This window comes from Stegodyphus dumicola, chromosome 4 (genome assembly GCF_044657685.1).
Source record: "Stegodyphus dumicola isolate Sdum_Otavi_A_Nest chromosome 4, ASM4465768v1".
NCBI lineage: Eukaryota > Metazoa > Arthropoda > Arachnida > Araneae > Eresidae > Stegodyphus > Stegodyphus dumicola.
In genome coordinates, this window is record NC_140771.1 from 76,217,768 (window position 1) to 76,236,618 (window position 18,851).

The 18,851-nt window shown below is 32.7% G+C and overlaps 1 protein-coding gene across 5 annotated transcripts in view; it reads right to left on the reverse strand.

Annotated features, from left to right (window-relative positions):
* Window positions 1-18,851, reverse strand: part of LOC118188900 (tRNA (guanine-N(7)-)-methyltransferase) — a 60,459-nt gene that overhangs the window by 7,628 nt on the left and 33,980 nt on the right. For all 5 annotated transcript variants that reach the window (XR_015040695.1, XM_085815101.1, XM_085815102.1 and 2 more), the window contains exons 4-5: window positions 16,319-16,432; window positions 14,186-14,287 (exon numbers count right to left, since the gene is read on the reverse strand). Coding sequence is in view for 4 of the 5 variants with exons in the window: in XM_085815101.1 (XP_085671227.1) it covers window positions 14,186-14,287; window positions 16,319-16,432 (216 nt within the window). In the remaining variant the exon portion in view is untranslated. The remainder of the gene's footprint in view (window positions 1-14,185; window positions 14,288-16,318; window positions 16,433-18,851) is intronic.

Genomic DNA, 18,851 nt, shown 5'->3' on the forward strand with positions numbered 1-18,851 from the left:
GAAACTATGCTAAAATTTCAACAAACTTTAACAGGAATACAAAATGTTGCTGAAATTTTTCTAAATGGAACAAGGCCGCTGTTGCCGAGCTTAAGTAAAAACAGATCACTATGTACTACAAGAGAAGAATAGTTACAGAAAGATTTAGATAAGAATGTAAGTATTTTATTTTTTGATGTACCACACAATCCTTATTTAATAACTTAAATTTGTAGTTTAAATTGGTAAAATATGTTTTCTTTTCATATATTGATAATGTTTACTGACTGACTATAAATATCAAAGGTTTGGGAATCTTTCTAAAAAACAGGCACGAAAGCCACCAATTCTCTATGAATAAGTAACTTCTACCCTTTTATCTGTAAAAAATTCACTAAACTATGCCAAGATGGCTGCATCAACACGTAAATACCGAAATTTCAAACGATGTATTACTTGTAACAGTATAAGGATGTCCTCCATTGAAAAAAATTACCATTAATATCCATTTTAGAGCTTCAACATTTTTTGTTTGTTCCTAAGTTTGATTTATAAGACTTTTGCACCACCCTATATAATTTTACACAGCTTTTCCAAAATTATTTATATTTTTCATCTACCTGTGAAGGTGCTTGTATGAATTAGTACACAAACTGGGAGTTTAATGTGTACATTTAATAATTTATGTAATTTCTACCAGATTCATAAACAGAGTATTTCCGATATATCATAATAGTACTATGAATTTTAAAACTCTTTGATATCAGAATGTCCATCTCGGCAACTTATTACCTGAAGAAAAAAGGGAAGGTTATCACAGTACTTTTTCTGTTTTTTTTCTTGAAAAATACTTATTTTTCAAGTCTGTAATCATAACAAGTTATAGGTTATGATTACAGACCTTCAGGAGTTAGCATGAATGATGGAAGAACTAAAATATGTATTAAATACCTTAAAAGATAAAAAAGTTGTTTCTTAAAAAATTGCTAAAACATGGATTTAAACATCACAAAATTAAAAAATGATGACTGATTGTAAAAAAAAAAATAGCAGTTCTTTACACATTAGCAGGTAAATTAAAAGAAAAATATTTTTAAAATGTTGCATTATCAAGAAATTCTGAACATGGCAAAAATTTTGCTATATATAACCTTAATTTTTATGAAATGGCAACTAATTCTTTTAAAAATCCCTGTATAGGAAAAAATATGCAATATTTAATCTATTCAAAATAGCAAATTTAAAAAAATTCACAAATAATAACAATAATTTAAAAATTCAATGAAGAGATAAATAAAATTATTTAATAAGAGTCTGATTCTAAATTCATGTCTACTGTAACTTATTAATACTCAACAAACCCAAAATCCCAAAATTACATGAATTTCCCAAAATTACATAAATTTGATTCAGAATTCAAAAATCTATTTTAATATACATTTGCATTAAAATGCAAGATACAATGAAGCATAAGAAGCTATCATAAATAGGTATCAAAATTTTTTTACGATGAAAAAAAAGAGAAAAATTAAAATAAACATGTTAGACTGTTACATATTACAACTACATTTGCAGTGGTACCTCAGTATACATCAGTTTGACATCTGATTTCGTTTGGACATGAAAATTTTTGTTTGCTGCATGGTATTTGTTTGGAATATGACTCGAGTTTTATTAATCACAACTGCATGCACTGCACTTTTTCACCTCTTTCAAGACTATGCTATGACAGTCCATGAGCATCAGTACACCTGTTGCTACTATTCAGTAAACAACTAGCACTATAATTCTGAATTTTTAAGATTCCTTTCCTCTGTTTTTTTTGGGCGTAATTTTTTCTTTCTTCTTCATCGAAAACTGTTACAACTGGCATGGAGGTGAAAAAACAGACTGTTAAACAGTATGAAGATGGCATGAATATCCGAATATTGGCTATTGCATACTGCATGCGAAATATGACTTAGCTATTGCATACTGCATGCCGAATCATTTGTGGGGTTGTAAAAAACAAAGACACTATTAAATCAGGTAACATTGTGAAAGGAGTGAAATGAGTTAAAAATCAAGGATCACAGATGTTAGAGCATGCATTTTTTTTTTTTTTTTTAATCTGGATAACAGAAAAATATAGCAAACATCATATGCAGTGCTTCATTTATGTACAGTATATATTTCATCTACTGTAATTGTATTTTTGTATTAAACAGTGGTACTATTAATGCCAATTTATTCCCCTAGTGCAGTGGTCGGCAAAGCCACATGCTCCAGAGCCGCATGTGGCTCTTTAGCTCTTTAAGTGCAGCTCTGGTACAAATATCCACGGAAGGCCGAATAATATTTTCATTTAAAAAAAACTTGGTAAGGAAAAAATTAAATCTTATTTTGATAAATTAAAATTCTTCTATAAATCGAGAACATGTATAATTCTTTGTTTGAGTAAAAAGATAGATAGGTAATTAAAATTTTATTTTGTTCTAAAAATACATAACGAACATCGAGTTTAATTTTATTAGTTTTCATAAACGTAAACATAAACCACGTACAAGCTAACAGCATGCTCTTGCATGCTTTTTATAAAGTAGTGAAGGTACAAATTGGCATCACAGAGCAGCAGTTGCAGTGTGAACAGTTTTGTCTTAGCTACCGTGTCTGCTGTTGTCCTGTCTTATTAAAAAGTTGTTGTATTTTTACTTCCTTGTACGAAGTAAAAAGGAAGTATTGTAATCGCGAAAAGTTTCAGGCAGCATATTTCAACGAAAATATCCATTTTGACCGCTATCGAATGCAATTTAACGATGGTTTTGCGTGATATCTGTACGTAAGGACAGAATAAAGTACTCTTTTCCTCCAAAAAAATTATAAAACTGCTTTAAAATGAATTATGAAGAAAATTTTTCGTGGCGTCTGTACGAACGTATGTACGTACATATCTCGCATAACTCAAAAACGAGTAGCCTCAGAACGTTGAAATTTTGTATATAGGACTGCTATAACATGTCGATGTGCACCTCGTATTTTGGTTGCAATGGGCCGCACCAAACGTATATAAATATATTTATATATATATCCACACTGTTACCCGGCTCAGTGATCTCAGTTTCTTTACTCTTATATGTTTGTAAATTGTACATTTTATGCTTTAAAAATGATTGAATTATGTTCTTATCTTCTGGTTAAGGTTTTTATGCCTGTAGTACATCTCTATGCAATATTTTTAGAATTAAAAACAATTTTAAAGTTGTATAAGTGCCGCTAAGCCTAATACTTCTCTTGATGGCGGCCATTGATGTTTACATTTGAAACAGGAGACTAGTGGATTTCAAAATCGTAAAAAACAACCTTATATTTAGCGTAGGTATAATGAAACACTCAATCGATTTCGAGGGCAGCTAAAGGTCCCTCCTCATCAGGAGAAAGAAATACATAGAAAGAAGAAAATAGGAATCACAGAAACACGTGGTGCTTATCAGCACTGCACGTGGTTATAACTAGATTTTTAATCAGAGTTGCACTGGCCGCCTACTTTTACTGAGCCAGGCTGTCTGATCAAGCATAAAGAAATATTAGCGAAGTTAAAATAGGGAGCGAGGGGCAAATGCACATTACGCTCAAAATCTGAACTTCAAATAATGGAAAGCAACCACTGAACGGATTTTTATACCCTCTGGTAGTACCAAGTGCGAGGAGGTAACGCCATCTATCGGCAAAAATAATTGAATTAAGACAGTAGAATTTTAAAGGCATTAGGAAGGACTGGATTGGACTTCAAATCATTAACTAAACTTTCTAAATCTTTGTGAATGTGAAAAGCCTCACGAAAATCCAATTCGCCTATGGAAGAAGCCTTTTGGATGATTTTTGCAGACCCAAAATCAAAATTATGGTTAAAAGTCCAGCTATGATACGCTATTGAAGACTTGTTAATTTCCCCTTTTTTGACATAAGATTCATGTTCCTTGATACGAAACTTCAACGCTCTTTTTGTTTGGCCAATATATCTTAAACCACACTGACATGATATACTATAAATTCCCCAAGAATTCAAGACAGAAACGCAATCTTTTAGAATCGAAGGGTGAATTTTATTAATAGGGGAGAAACCGACTTGAAAATTGAATTTCTGGAGAATCCGTGCAATTTTATAGCTAACAGAAGGATAAAATGGAAGCACGACAAGGTCATTGATATTATTTCTAACAGTGGAATGTCTTCTTTGATGGGAATCTGAAAATTTTTTGACGGCTTTATCAATAATCACAGGAGAAAATCCACGGTCAATCGCAACTGCTCTCAAATAATTAAGTTCATTGGTAAGCAAAGATTCAGAGGAACAAACTTTTAGCGCGCGGAAAACATAATAGTAAAAAGAAGCCATTTTTTGCTTAACAGGGTGGCATGACTTGGCATGGGGTGGTAAACAAACTGCAAAGGGTTTACGGTACACAGTGGTGCTAAAATCGGTTTCATTGCGGATTATAAGAATATCGAGGAAGGGGAGGGAGTTGTTGGATTCAATTTCAAGAGTGAATTGGATGGCTGGATCAATTGAATTCATAATAGATAGAATCTCGGATAAATCCTCTTTATAACCGTCAAAAAGTGCGAAAGTGTCGTCAACATACCGAATCCAAAGACGAAAAGATAATTTATCAAATAATTTCATCTCAAAATAGTGCATATAAATGTCAGCAAGTACCGGACTGAGAGGATTACCCATAGCCAATCCTTCAACTTGACGAAAATATGCATTTTGGAAAACAAAGTGGGTTTGACTTAGAGAAACTTTAGTAAGCGAAACCAACTCATTAATTTCAGTATGTGTGAAGTGAAATTCCCGAAGCCTAGTTTTTAGACAATTTAGTGCTCCTTCGACCGGAACATTAGTAAACAATGATTTGACATCAAATGAAACCATAATGGAACGAAGTGGGGAAATATTTTTAAGTTTATCAATGACTTCAACAGAATTTTTTACAGTGTGAATATTGTTATCAAGTAGAGGAGAAAATCTGGAAACTAAATATTTGGCCAAAGGATATGAAGCAGTACCTATGTTGGAAACAATTGGTCGAAAAGGAATACCGGTTTTTTGGACTTTTGGAAGAGCATAAAGTCTAGCGCAATTAGTAATAGGCGGAATAAGTGATTTCTTCAACTGAGTTGGCAGAATGTGGGAAGATTTAATAGCACTTTTTACTTTCATGAGGTCCGAAGTTGAAGGATCTTTAGGGATCGAGCAGTATGGGCCTTCATTTATCAGTTTAGAGACTCCAGTAATATATGTGTGTTTGTCCATAACACTGTCTTAATTCAATTATTTTTGCCGATAGATGGCGTTACCTCCTCGCACTTGGTACTACCAGAGGGTATAAAAATCCGTTCAGTGGTTGCTTTCCATTATTTGAAGTTCAGATTTTGAGCGTAATGTGCATTTGCCCCTCGCTCCCTATTTTAACTTCGCTAATATTTCTTTATGCTTGATCAGACAGCCTGGCTCAGTAAAAGTAGGCGGCCAGTGCAACTCTGATTAAAAATCTAGTTATAACCACGTGCAGTGCTGATAAGCACCACGTGTTTCTGTGATTCCTATTTTCTTCTTTCTATGTATTTCTTTCTCCTGATGAGGAGGGACCTTTAGCTGCCCTCGAAATCGATTGAGTGTTTCATTATACCTACGCTAAATATAAGGTTGTTTTTTACGATTTTGATTGTCACATTAGCGTGTTTCTCTTCTAGTCTACTAGTGGATTTGTTGCCAATCTAGAGAAACTTAGCTTCGCAACAACAAAGATAACGCATTCATTCATTATTGCTTAATTCTTTCTGCTTAATTCAATCATGCTTAATTTAAATCAAGCTTAATTCTTTCTGGAATTTTTCGAGGAAATAAGTGTTTAAGATTTACTTCGTAATTTTTAATATAGATATTTTGAGCTTTTATGTATTTTTGCCTTCTCGCGAAGTGAGAACTGAATTAATTAAATGAGAAATACTCAATCGTCTGTGAAAAACTGTTTCTTTTTTGTTTTATTTGCTTAATTTCTTTTATACATCATTTTAGTTTTATTATAGTATTTGAATAGAACATGTGGCAATGATTAGATAATTCTATTCTTTAAATGATATAAATTTTGTGCATTATGAGTTATAATATGAGCGAAATATATCAGTTAACTTAGTTTCCGTTATATAATTATTGTATAAGTTAACTGTTATATAATTATTAATACTGTTAAGTCAATCTAGCACCAGAATGTAGCTATTGTAAACAAATACTAGAGTGAATTTTAAAGAATGCATTTTTTAAAGAATGCTATTGTGGTTTATGCGCTGTCGGCGAAGTAGATTTAATTCAATCCAATAAGTTTAAATGGAATGCAAGAAAAAATGCTTATAATTTAATATTCCGTACAAGGAAGTCATGTTGTGTACACATCAGATTTTTTACTCTAGCTGCACATCTTATAGGTATTTTTATACAATTTTATTACACCTGCTATGTATGTTTGTGGTTCCGGTACAAAATTTGTAATTGATTTTTCGATAACTTCTATTTGTCCAAATGTTGGAAGTTTTCTTCCATTTTTGGTCATATTAAAAGTTTTGTTATTCTGATGATGGAAAAAATTATTCATTCCATGCACATATATATGTGCATGGAATGTGAAATTGAAATTTATTAATAGATAAATATAAAACACTTCTTAAATTGTACGGTTTTATATTTGTTAATGCACTACCGGATAAAAAAAAATCTGATGTGTACACCACATGACTTCTTTGTACGGAGTATAAAATTATACACAGTTTTCCTGAATTTCATTTAAACATATTGAATTAACAGTTAACGAATTTTTAATTAAATCTAATTCGTCGATAGCGCATAAACAGCATTAGAATAAATGCAGTCTTTAAAATTCAATGACATCTTATAGGTGTTTTTATATGATTTTATTACACCTGCTATGTATGTTTGTGGTTCCGGTACAAAATTTGTAATTGATTTTTTGATAACTTCTATTCGTCCAAATGTTGGAAGTTTTCTTCCATTTTTGGTCATATTAAAAGTTTTGTTATTCTGATGATGAAAAAAATTATTTTTTTTTTCTTTTTAGTGCAGTTAGATATATTAATATAATTGTGTTTTTTAAAAAGATTTTTTTTAACTTTTATTTTCATCAATTTAATAATGATAACAATTTTGTACTGGTGGCTTTAGAAAAAAATATATTTGGAATATTTTTATAGGCACCCCAATTAACATGGCTACCAAAAAAAAAAGCAAAGAAAAACGGAAGATGAAAACCGCAAATTTAAAGTTGAGTGGACCGAGAATTTTGCGTTTATTCAAAACTTGAGTGGATTTTTGACATGTCTTATTTGTAAGGAGAAATTTGCGCATAATAAGAAGTCAAATTTAGAGAGACACTTTACAGGAAAGCACACGTCATTTAGCACTAAATATCCTACTGGTGATGCAAGGAAGAAAGCAGTTGAGGAACTTCAGAAGAGTCAAGAGTCGTCAACTTCTGTGCTTAATAACTGGATGCAATCTTCCAGCAGTATTAATATGGCAAGTTTTGTTTGTAGTCAAGAGATTGCTAAGACAGGAAAACCGTACACAGACGGCGGATACATAAAAAAAATGTTTTGTAAATGCATCCGAAGAGCTATTTCAGAATTTTAAGAACAAAGCAGATATTCTGAAAGGAATTGAAGAGTTACCATTGTCTGCCAAAACCATAAAGATAGAACAATTAAAATGTGTTTGAAGATAACCATCCAGCATATCGAAGATCTGAAATTGGTTTCGGCTTTATCAATAGCAGCTGACGAGTCTTGTGACATAAATGATACAGCGCAAGTTTAGTTTCACTTTTTGTAAGATTTTGTCTCATTCAGGCCCTAAAGAAGAACTTTTAGGATTATTGCCACTCAAAGGTCAGACGTGTGGAGAAGATATCGCCAATGCTGTAATTGAGTGTATGGATAAACATCATATTCCCCTCGATAAAATTGTGTCGATTTCAACAGATGGGGCCAAAAGTATGACCGGCGTAAGAAAAGGGGTTGTTGCTATTTTGAAAGAAAAAATTAATCACGAGATACTTGTTTACCATTGTGTCATTCACCAAGAAGTGCTTTGTGCGCAAACATTTCTGGAAGAAATTTGTAAAGTTATGGAATTAGTGATTACCATTATCAACTCCATTTTAGCTAAAGCTCTTAATCATCACCAATTCAAAGAATTTTTATTTGAAATGAAGAGTGAGTACGCTGAACTTCTGTTTCATAACAAGGTACGTTGGCTATCAAGAGGGAACGTTTTAAAACGTTTCGCGTCCCTTTTTCCGGAAATTAAAGCATTTCTTCTTGAGAAGGGCATTCATTATCCAGAACTAACAGACGATCAGTGGATCCAAAACTTTTATTTCATGGTAGACGTTACGTCTCATTTAAATCAGCTTAATCGTAAACTATAAGGGAAAGGAAACTTAATTTTTTTTGGTGTTAGAAGAAGTAATAACATTCGAAAACAAATTATCCATTTTTGCACAGGATTTTGAAAGGGAAACATTCACTTTCCGAGCCTGCTGAAGCATCGCCAAGAAAATAATTCCTCTATTGATAAACACCATTTTAAAACAATAATTTTAAATATGATGGAAGCATTTCTCAGCAGGTTTCAGGAATTTAAAAACAGCAGAGCAACTATAGCATTTGTCAAAAATCCTCTTAATGGTACAATAACCGAGTTGAAATTTTTCCTTTTGAAATTGACATTGGTAGCTTTGAAATACAATTGCTGGATTTAAAAAACAAGGAGATATGGCGCTCTAAATTCGAAAGTCTTTGTATTGAATTGGAAATATTGGAGAAGAAAAAATTTGATCTTAGTTCACAACACAAGTGGTCTGCTTTGAATGACCTGGAGAAGGAAGACATGATCATTTTCAACTCTTGGAACAGTATTCCTGACTCTTACGATCAGCTGAAAAAGCTCGTGTTTGCTGTTCTTTCACTTTTTGGTTCTACATTTATATGCGAACAATCTTTTTCAAGCATGAACATTAGCAAGAGTAAACTGAGAAGTCGTCTTATTGATGAGAACTTGGAATCATGCCTAAAATTAAAAACAACAACATACAAACCTGACTTAATCAAACTTTCCAAGGAGATGCAAGCACATTGTTTGCATTAATAAATATTTATTAAGTATTAAATTTAGTTTTATTTACTGTAATAAAAGTTTACTAAACGAGCAGATTTGGCTCCTAATTTTTTTTAAAAATTGTTGTAATATTCATATTTGGTTCTTTGACTAATAAGTTTGCCAACCACTGCCCTAGTGTGAAATTTGAATAATAATAATCATTTTCCGTCAATTCCATGCCCTGTGCTCGTATGTGTAGGATGTCATTATGACCAAGCAGAGGACGATTTTCTGCCATTAGGCTTACTTACAATATGCAAGTAGATAACCCAGCTTTGGCCAATGTTACTTTGCAGAAGGAGGTTTGGGCTCAGATGAGGAATGCATTACTCAGCATCTAAGAAGCTGATGATGATAACGAAGCACCGAAAACCTCCATAAACTTTCTTCAGAAGAGACAGACAGCTGCTGACATTTGACACTGTTATGATAGATAGAATGGCTCAAACCCTGGTCGAACTGAGGAAGGAAGCTAAAGCCCTGAGAGGTAAGTTGAATTTCCTTCATAACTATGGTTTATTTAAAACTAGATGCAACCCTAATTAATTTTTAATGTAAAGCTAAAAATGTTGAAAATGATACTAATAATAAAAATGCTGATACAAAAGGTTTTAAGCCTGCTACTAAAACTGTTAAACAATTAAAAGTAAATGCTGAGCACACTCAACTAATACAAAATAAATTTGATGCCTTAGCAAAAAGAACGAACCCTCCCCTCCCAAATACACATGCTGTGCAGGAAAAACCTGTTAGTAAAGTCGTTGGCAATCTGCCAATTATGGTAAATCCAGCTTCTTGATGACTTCTAAAGTCAACTTTCACAAAATGCAACTACCAAATTCCCTGACAAAATTAATGGTGAATTCCTCGAAATATAAACATAACAGAGGATGATCACAGAACCCTGAGCGGATGGATTATTTTGCAAGAAACACATAGAGTATGAGTATTATGTTATTAATGTGGAATATAATATACCTATTAAGCTGGTATTACATGGATTGCTGTTTTTGGCAGACAAAGACAGGATTAAAACTGCAGTTCATGAAAACGATTTTCTGTTCAAAAAATTGTACAACTGACTGATACTAAAAATAAAGTTCCCATGCCCCTATTTTTGATACATCTGACTCAGAATGAAAATATGGAAAACATTTATGAAATCGTTGACCTTATGATTATCTCTATCTTGGCAGAAAAATATGTTTCAAAAACCAGATTCCCAATGCCATTAATTATCAAAAATGGCATCATTTTTTTTATCAAATTGTTATTTTGAACCCTAATGTGTTAAGTGTGTCTAACCATATAGAGTTACAGATTGCCCGAATAAGGGTAGATTTGAACAACCTAAGTGCATAAATTGTCAGTCAGTTGGTCACCCAGCCTTGTATCATGGATGGCCAAAATTTCCCAAATCCAGAATCAACAAATCTAAAAATGATAATACTGTTAAAAAAAACAAAGATTTACTTATGTTCAAATATTAAGAAATCATTGTAATGATAGTTCACAGAAGCAGGTCTTGGATTTAATGAGGATAAAACTGTTAACAACTGCCAACCAGTAAACTAAAATATTAATAAAAAAATGAGCATCCCACCCAAATGTCTGAAATTATGGAATTTCTTAGTTACATTAATTGAGATTCACAACATTCTTGGCAAGAACAGCATTTCTGCTGTGCTCAGTATTTTTAAGAAATATATGTCCAAGTTAAAAGAATGTAATAATTCTTATGATAAATTCTTCATATTTTTTGAAACCATGAAAAAAATTTAAATGATGTTTGTAAATAGTATCTAAAACTGAATTTTTAATTTATGTGATTAAATTATCTTATACTTCTAGTTTGTATTTTTTATATTGTTCCATGTAGCCGCCCAGACGATATAGTGGTTAGGGAAGCCTGATTGCGATCCTGATGCCACATATTCGGCCCTGTAGCAGCAGCTCCTTTTTCTTTTTTTTTTTTTAATGGTTTCACCACCTACATAGATTGCATGGTTTTCAAAATAACCAACCTGGTTAGAAATGTAAACACTCATCACGGCAACTTGCGAAAAATTTTATTTTTCAAGTATCACCTTAACATCTATGATAGCCTTTAAAAAAGCTTTGGAATGGGTTGATATAGGGATAAAAGAAAATGATATGGCAAATTGTTTTGTATCAATTTACACCAATTCTCAAAGCATGTTGAAAGCAAGAAATTCTAAAAAATGTCTTGCTAAAAAAGTAATCGAAGTAAGAAATAAAACTGTAGAATTTAGAAAAAAAGCATAACTTGAAAATTAATTGGGTTAAAGGTCACACAGGAGTGTTGGGAAATGAAGTTGTAGAAAACACTGCGAAGGAAGCAACTAAGAGTGATAATATAGATATTTTTTCTATCATCTCATAGAATAATGAAAACATTATTGCAAAAAGAAATAAATGAAAAATGTCAAGACCGATAGGATAATGATAACACTGGAAGAGAATTATTTCAGATTTTTCCTAAAGTTAAGACAACAAGACTCTCTAGTGATAAAAGAATAAATCAAACACTGATGGATCATGAATAAAGTCCAGAATATTTAAAGAGATTTCACAGGCAAATGTAGTTGTGAAGCACAAAATGCAAACTATATACTATTTGTGTGAATGCATACAGATAGTCTCTATTAGAGAAACATTTTTAAAATATTTCAAAAGAAAATCTAAAGTATTACCTATGAAAGAAAAATCCAAGTTAGGAATTATAAAAATTTTAAATAATCTAATTGGGTATGAATATTTTAAAACAGATTGATTACGTAGTAAATTTCTAAGATAGTAACTAAGTTGAATTGTATACTATTTGTGATTACTTATGTAATTTAGTTAGAAAGATTATGTAATAAGCAATAATGTGCTTCATAATTGTGAAGTTATGTTAAAAGTTATGTAAAATTTAAATAAAAATAAATAATAAAAAAAATTAATTTAAATAAGTGATTCAGTGTTTTAGAAAAATGGAAAATTTCGATTCACAAAATATTTCATTCTATCATATTTTATTCTAACTATTATGTTGATTTTATTCAGAATAAAGGTTGAGGTGACCTTGCTGACAGAGGCAGAGAATCTTCCTCAAAGGACAGGTTAAGAACGAGCTGCACAGTATTTTAATTTGGTTAATTAGTTTATTTGATTTTTAAATTGTTTCTTAGTTTTACCGGTTTGCCAGTATTGGTGGTACAGTTTACGAGTTTAGGTTTAAGTTAACATCTATGATATGGACACTTAATCACTATGCAATTTCTTACTTTTTACACACAGAATGAGACTTTCTGTCTAAGTGCCTGCTTCCAAGCGGCTGTGTCGCCTAAGCCTTATATGGAGAATCACCTTTAAGATGTGCAAACACACCTCTAGCACAGCTCCTTCTTGGTAGTGGGATTTTATTTTCCATCAGTATACAAAACATTTTCAGTCCTGGATAAAGTTTGTTTTATCTGATTTTTTTACACTTCAAAGTTCACTACAGCCATGTAAAATAACATTAAATCTGTACGAAAGTGGAAAGGATCAAAAAGTTAATTCATTATATCTGGGGGAGGGGAACTGTAAGCCAGAATTGCCGTAGCAATGTTTCACTGAAGTAAAACATTTTCCTCTACTAGACATGACTTCTGTTTTGTGTCGCTCGCTACCAGTTAACGTCAACTACTCTTGTTTTATCGACTACTGCCAACTGTTGGAAAGTTAAATTTCCTATATGCCACAGGACTAAAAAAATGATGCCATGAAATTTAATTACTATTTAAGAGAGATTGGCCATAGATCTTGGTACTGAAGACTGTGTGGCTATTAATCATATCCTATATACTAGATGCAGTGAAACTGGTGTTGTCTTTGTTGATATCTGAGTTCCTATATGGAAGAATGAGAATTCCGACAGCCACAGTTAAAAAATCTTCACCTGCTCACATATTGCAAGCAAGTAATAAATGCTTTGTTATAAATGCATTTTAGAAACACAATGGACTCTTTGTTGTAATATGGATTTTTTTAGAGCTATAGATGCCCTTCTTTTTACTTCTCTTATCTTATTCAAACATATTTCATGTCATAAATATATAATGATACTTATGCATTATCTTGCCAGCCTTGAATGTTGGCTGCCATCTAATTATAAAGGCTACCAGAGATCCCACTAAAGTGGCACCTTTCATTCCTCAGGAATCCTGATCTGCACTTCTATCTAAAATCTGTACAATAAATCATTTGTCAGTCACTCCACACAATCCACCAAATAGCCACTACTGTGGAAGTATTCGACTCACTTCAGTTTTGTACTTTGTAAAAAGGCTTTTGTCAATTTCTATTATTTTTAGTAATCTGATTTTTTCAGAAGCTTTGTTTAGAATGCTGTGAGTACAATCTTCCCCCAGGTGATTGTTCCAATCCATTACTGTTTTGCTTGCTATATTCAGCTACACTTTTTTCATTGAATACATGTTAATTCTCTCTGTCAGCCATAAGTGAACCAGAGTACAGTCATAAATGTGGTCCTACAGCCCTTGAACTCATATTTTCAATATGCAAGAAAAAATACAACAATAATACTTAACTAATATCCATACTCATAAAAACAATGGTGGCATATCAAAAATCAATCAAAATCACAGTGTTGTGAATGTCTTGTAATGTCTACTTATTCAGAACTGGCAATAAATCATGCTGCTTGGCAAAAGTTTCATGATCAATGAAATAATACATAAGACCCTTTAATATAAATCTTTATAACAAAATTATAAAGATTTAACTTTATAATAAAATTATAACTATTGCTTTAAATTTTTGCTTATATTAAAAACCTCATTTCAAATTAATGTTGTTAGCAATCTAGCTATAATCAGCTAGGAATACTTAATTAGATCTAATCGTTCATACATTTACAATGTAAATTTAGAATTAGATTATAACAAAACTTTCTAAAGAGAAGTTAAAAAAATACAAACTTACTAATTCATCATCATTAAGCCTTTTGAAAAGTGGATGCTCATCTAAATGCTCCACCATCCAGTCATATAATTCTTTTACATCTGTTATAGTATACACAATGCCCTAAAATGAAAAGTACATTCTTTAAAACATGCATTCAAATAGATGAATATAATGTTAAAATAAAGCAACTGAAAAATAAAATTTTACTAAAGCCTTTAACTAATAACAAGTAGTCTGAGAAATCTAATCAGGTAAAATAAGGCTTACTTTAGAATCTGTGCTTTTTTGGATACCTAATTCACAAAATGTTTTGGAAAAAAAGGTTCCAAAAAGGGGCCCAAAAATCAATGAAAATATTTTTAAAATTCAGAACAATAAAATTTTGTTTAGAAAAATATTACATAATTATTCATTACAACTGAAATTTTTAAAATGTACAGTCCATATAATTCTTTCATCATATAATAAGAATTTATATTAGGGTAAATAATAATTTTTATCGTTAATGAAAGCCTTTACCAAAAAATGTTGCAATTTTATGTTGTAAGAATTATGTTAATTTTATTAACAGTTAAATTTTAAGTTCCTTCCTGTCAAATTCTTAACTTCAACTTCAAACTACTTCCAGCCAGAACATAGTTTTAGAATCACTCTGAATACTTAATGAGGAGGAGCGTTTATTTTATGGCTACTCTCTCTCTCTCAAAGCTGCTATTACGCTCAGCTATACTCAGGCTCTTGATAAGCTGAGTAGTCAAATAGAGTTAAGGGGCCAACTCGGTTAGAATCTTGATAGCTTCAGCTATATCTCTTTAGTTAATCACAGTTTTAGTTTAATTTTTAGTCTCTTAAGTTCAAGCCCAAGTGTTGGCTTTTATTGTACACTCCAAAACAGAGTTTTGTTAAATCTTATTGGAATAATAAAGGGTTAGTTATCCTTCCACCTTGTTGTTTCTTAATACACGAACTTAAGTGATTATTTGCTAACAAGTTCTTAAGATTCGTCACTTTCTACAGTAACTGAGAAATACACTAGTGAGAATCTTACAATGTTTATCTTTAAATGAATGGTGATTACAGTTACTTACTTTTCTAATCAATAAATATTACAACTATACCTTATCTTTTCCATATTAGTGCTATCAGAGGGAAAAAAAAAAAAAAGATATACATAAACTTGCTTTTGTAGAGATCATATTAAAATACAACTTTGCATTGCTGGTCATCCAAAATATATACAACACCATAAAGGAAGCATTTATTAGGGTTGACATTTGTGCTATGCATAGATCTTGACAAGGCATGCATACAATTAGCATTACATAACTTATGTATATCATTTGCACCAACAATACCATCTAGAAGCATTTAAAAAAAATAACAGTAGGCTGTTTTTAAGTACTGTATTTGTGTGTTTACCTGCTGTCTATATGGGAAGCTTTAGTTTACCAAGCTGATAAAAAGCAACACTCATTCAAGTAGTTTTCTGAATATGACAGAGGAAGAACCGCAGATTACAAAAACTGAGGGCCTACCTTTCAAGAAATCAGTGCTTGTGTTGGGTGTAATCGAGTCACAGTAACGAAAATATGGAATCAGTGAGTTCAGGAAAACAGACTGACATGGAATCATTGCACTATCTTCGTCATATTACTCAACAAGAGGGCATGTTGTGGCATGGCAATGAAGGATAACACAGCAACATCCAGAAACTTAATATAAGAATTAGGGAACAGTTGCATATCAACCGGTATCAACACATACTATTCGATGTTGTCTACAAAATCTTTGCAAGTTGTCTGTTGCTGCAATGACGACAGTCTCTAAACCACAAGCACATAGAGCTGTAATCATTTCTGAATGCTAAACCCTAAATGTTCACCACGCAGCATGTAAAAATGAATGGCATGACAATTTTTTTATCCCCAGACGAATCCCAACTCTGCTGCATCACAATGATCATATCCAAGTTCGGCAGCACTACAATAACAGGCCATTATTATGTGTCATCATACTGGTCCATCACAACTTATGGCTTCATGTGCCATTGGAATTTACTTCCAACTATATAAACAATAAAAGAGTTTTCTTAACCACATTTTGTAAAATAAATACAGAAAAAAGGGTCACAATGTTACTTATAATACTCACTCCAATACGAAGTAAGTATGCATACTCCGATAGCAGTTGAGGGCTGATGATTCTCCACTTGTGTTTTTTGGCTTTAAAATGAGGATCAGGAAATAAGAAAAACATCTTACTAAGCTGCAAGAAATATTAACACATTGATAATGAGAAACTAGAAGTTTCAAGCACTAAAGAAATATTCACACATTAAATCTATCTATAAACTTCATATATTCTCACTTATTAACAAAAAAATGTTAAAAACATATTTAAAGATTACTTTTTCTAGAAAAACAAGTTTTCACTTCTGAACAGTTCAAAGGATAAATACACTGGAAATTTTCATGTAAAGCAAAACTCAACAAAGTGGAGTGAGATAATTCCCACATTCTATATACTTAGCATATGAGTTACAAGCAATGTATGAAATTCTGGCATTCTATAAAATACCAAACCATTTTGTAGAATGCCTGTCGCTTTTAGGCAAAGCATGAAATATGAGAATAATTATATACTTTCCCTACACATTGTATAAGGGCGAGTCAAATGAAAGTGAGCCAACCCCTCCTCAGCAAGAATGGTTCAGTCCATCATCTGCGGCGCATGCACAGAGACAGCCTTCATTTACGAAAGTGGCACGAAAGTGTGAGGTTAAAGTTCTTTAAGGCGCTCTTACACTGGGTTGAAGACGGTAGCGTGACATAATAGACGCTCCAAAAGAGGAACAGCGTGGTGTGGTCAGGTTTTTGACAGCTGAAGGTGTTTCCCAACATGAAATTAGTTGCTGTATGACTGCTGTGTACGGTGAACATTGCATCGCATTGGCCACTGTGAAGCATTGGAGCAAACGGTTCAGAGAAGGACGTGAAAGTTGCAAAGACGATCCAAGACCGGGCCAAAGCCACCTTGCAATCACCCCCGACACAATTGCACAGGTTGATGAGCTGATTAGACAAGAACGGAGGATAAGCATCGATGAACTGGCAGAGCGTGTGAACATCAGTCACGGTTCGGTTCACACCATAATTCATGATCATCTCGGTTATCGGCTTTTGTGTGCTTAATGGATGCCCAAGATTTTGAACGACCGCCAGAAGACGGAGAGGTTCGGCGCTGCTTTGACTCATCTCATCCAGTATCACAATGAGGGTGACGACTTCTTGTCTGCAATTGTGACCAGAGACGAATCATGGTGCCACCACTACGAACCTGAAACACGGCGGCAAAGCTTACAGAGGAAACATTTGAATTCACCACCCCCGAAGAAAGCAAAGGCTGTCATTTCCTCGGGAAAGGTGCTATTGACTTTTTTTTTCGATCGTCAGGGGCCATTACTGATTGAATTTGCTAAACGTGGAGAGACTATTAATAGTTCGCGATATTGTGCAACGCTGGATCGGCTGCGTGTCGCAATCAAGAACAAACGACCTGGAAGATTGACGAATGGTGTGATCTTGCTACACGACAATGCTCGTCCCCACGTCGCTGATGTGGTTAAGACACAACTGGCAAAGTTCAAGTGGGACACGCTGTAACATCCTCCATACAGACCAGATTTGTCGCCATGCGACTTTCACATTTTCGGGAAACTGAAAAAACATCTCAAGGGTACTAGATTCGTGTCGGACGCCGCCGTGAAGGAGTCGGTTACAGAATTTTTGAATCGACAGCCCAAGGAGTTTTATGAGACGAGGATCACGCGGCTCATTTGTCAATGGGATAAATGTCTCAATGTTCATGGAGACTACCTTTAAATAAAGTACTCTGTTTGTCATATATTCACATTGGCTCACTTTCATTTGACTCGCCCTTATACATGATACCTTGGAATTCTATAGAACGACAAATGTTAAATAAGCAAAGTATGAAAAATGGTCATGATAAAGCTATCATTTAAAAGGTGTGAATTCTTAAAATTACAAATGTTATTTTGAAAAAATAATAAAAGAGTGCCATTAAACAACTTTTATTCAAAATATGTAAAGAAAAAATAAACTTGTATAAAACAAAACTTATGCCAGTACTTAAGTACTACTCCAGTTTGGTATCTTGGTGCAATTTGGCAATTTTTTACAGATAAAACTGTAAAAGTTATTTATCACATGCAAGTTGGTGGTTTTCATGACTTCTTTTTCTAAAAGATTCCCAAACTATCAATATTTATAGGAAGTTTGTTAAACAATATCAACATAGGAAAAGAAAACATATCTTAGCAATTTAAAATACACATTTGAATTATTAAATAAAGATTATGCCATATATTAAAAAATAAAAAATTACATTCTTCTTCGAACCCATCTGTAGTTTTTTTTCTTTTATGTTATTCTTCTCCCAAAATACACAGTGAACTGTTTTCACTTAAATATCAGAGAATTGTGGAGACTTGGCTTCATGCAATCCTTAGCAACAGTTGCTATCTAGAAAACACATTTCCTTGTTGTTCCCTTCAGCAACTTTTCTGTAAAATTCTGTATTACTACCAAAATTTTAACATAGTTCCTTCCATTGCTGGTGAATTCCATGAGCTCATGTTTTAAAACTCTAAGTTTAAGGTAAA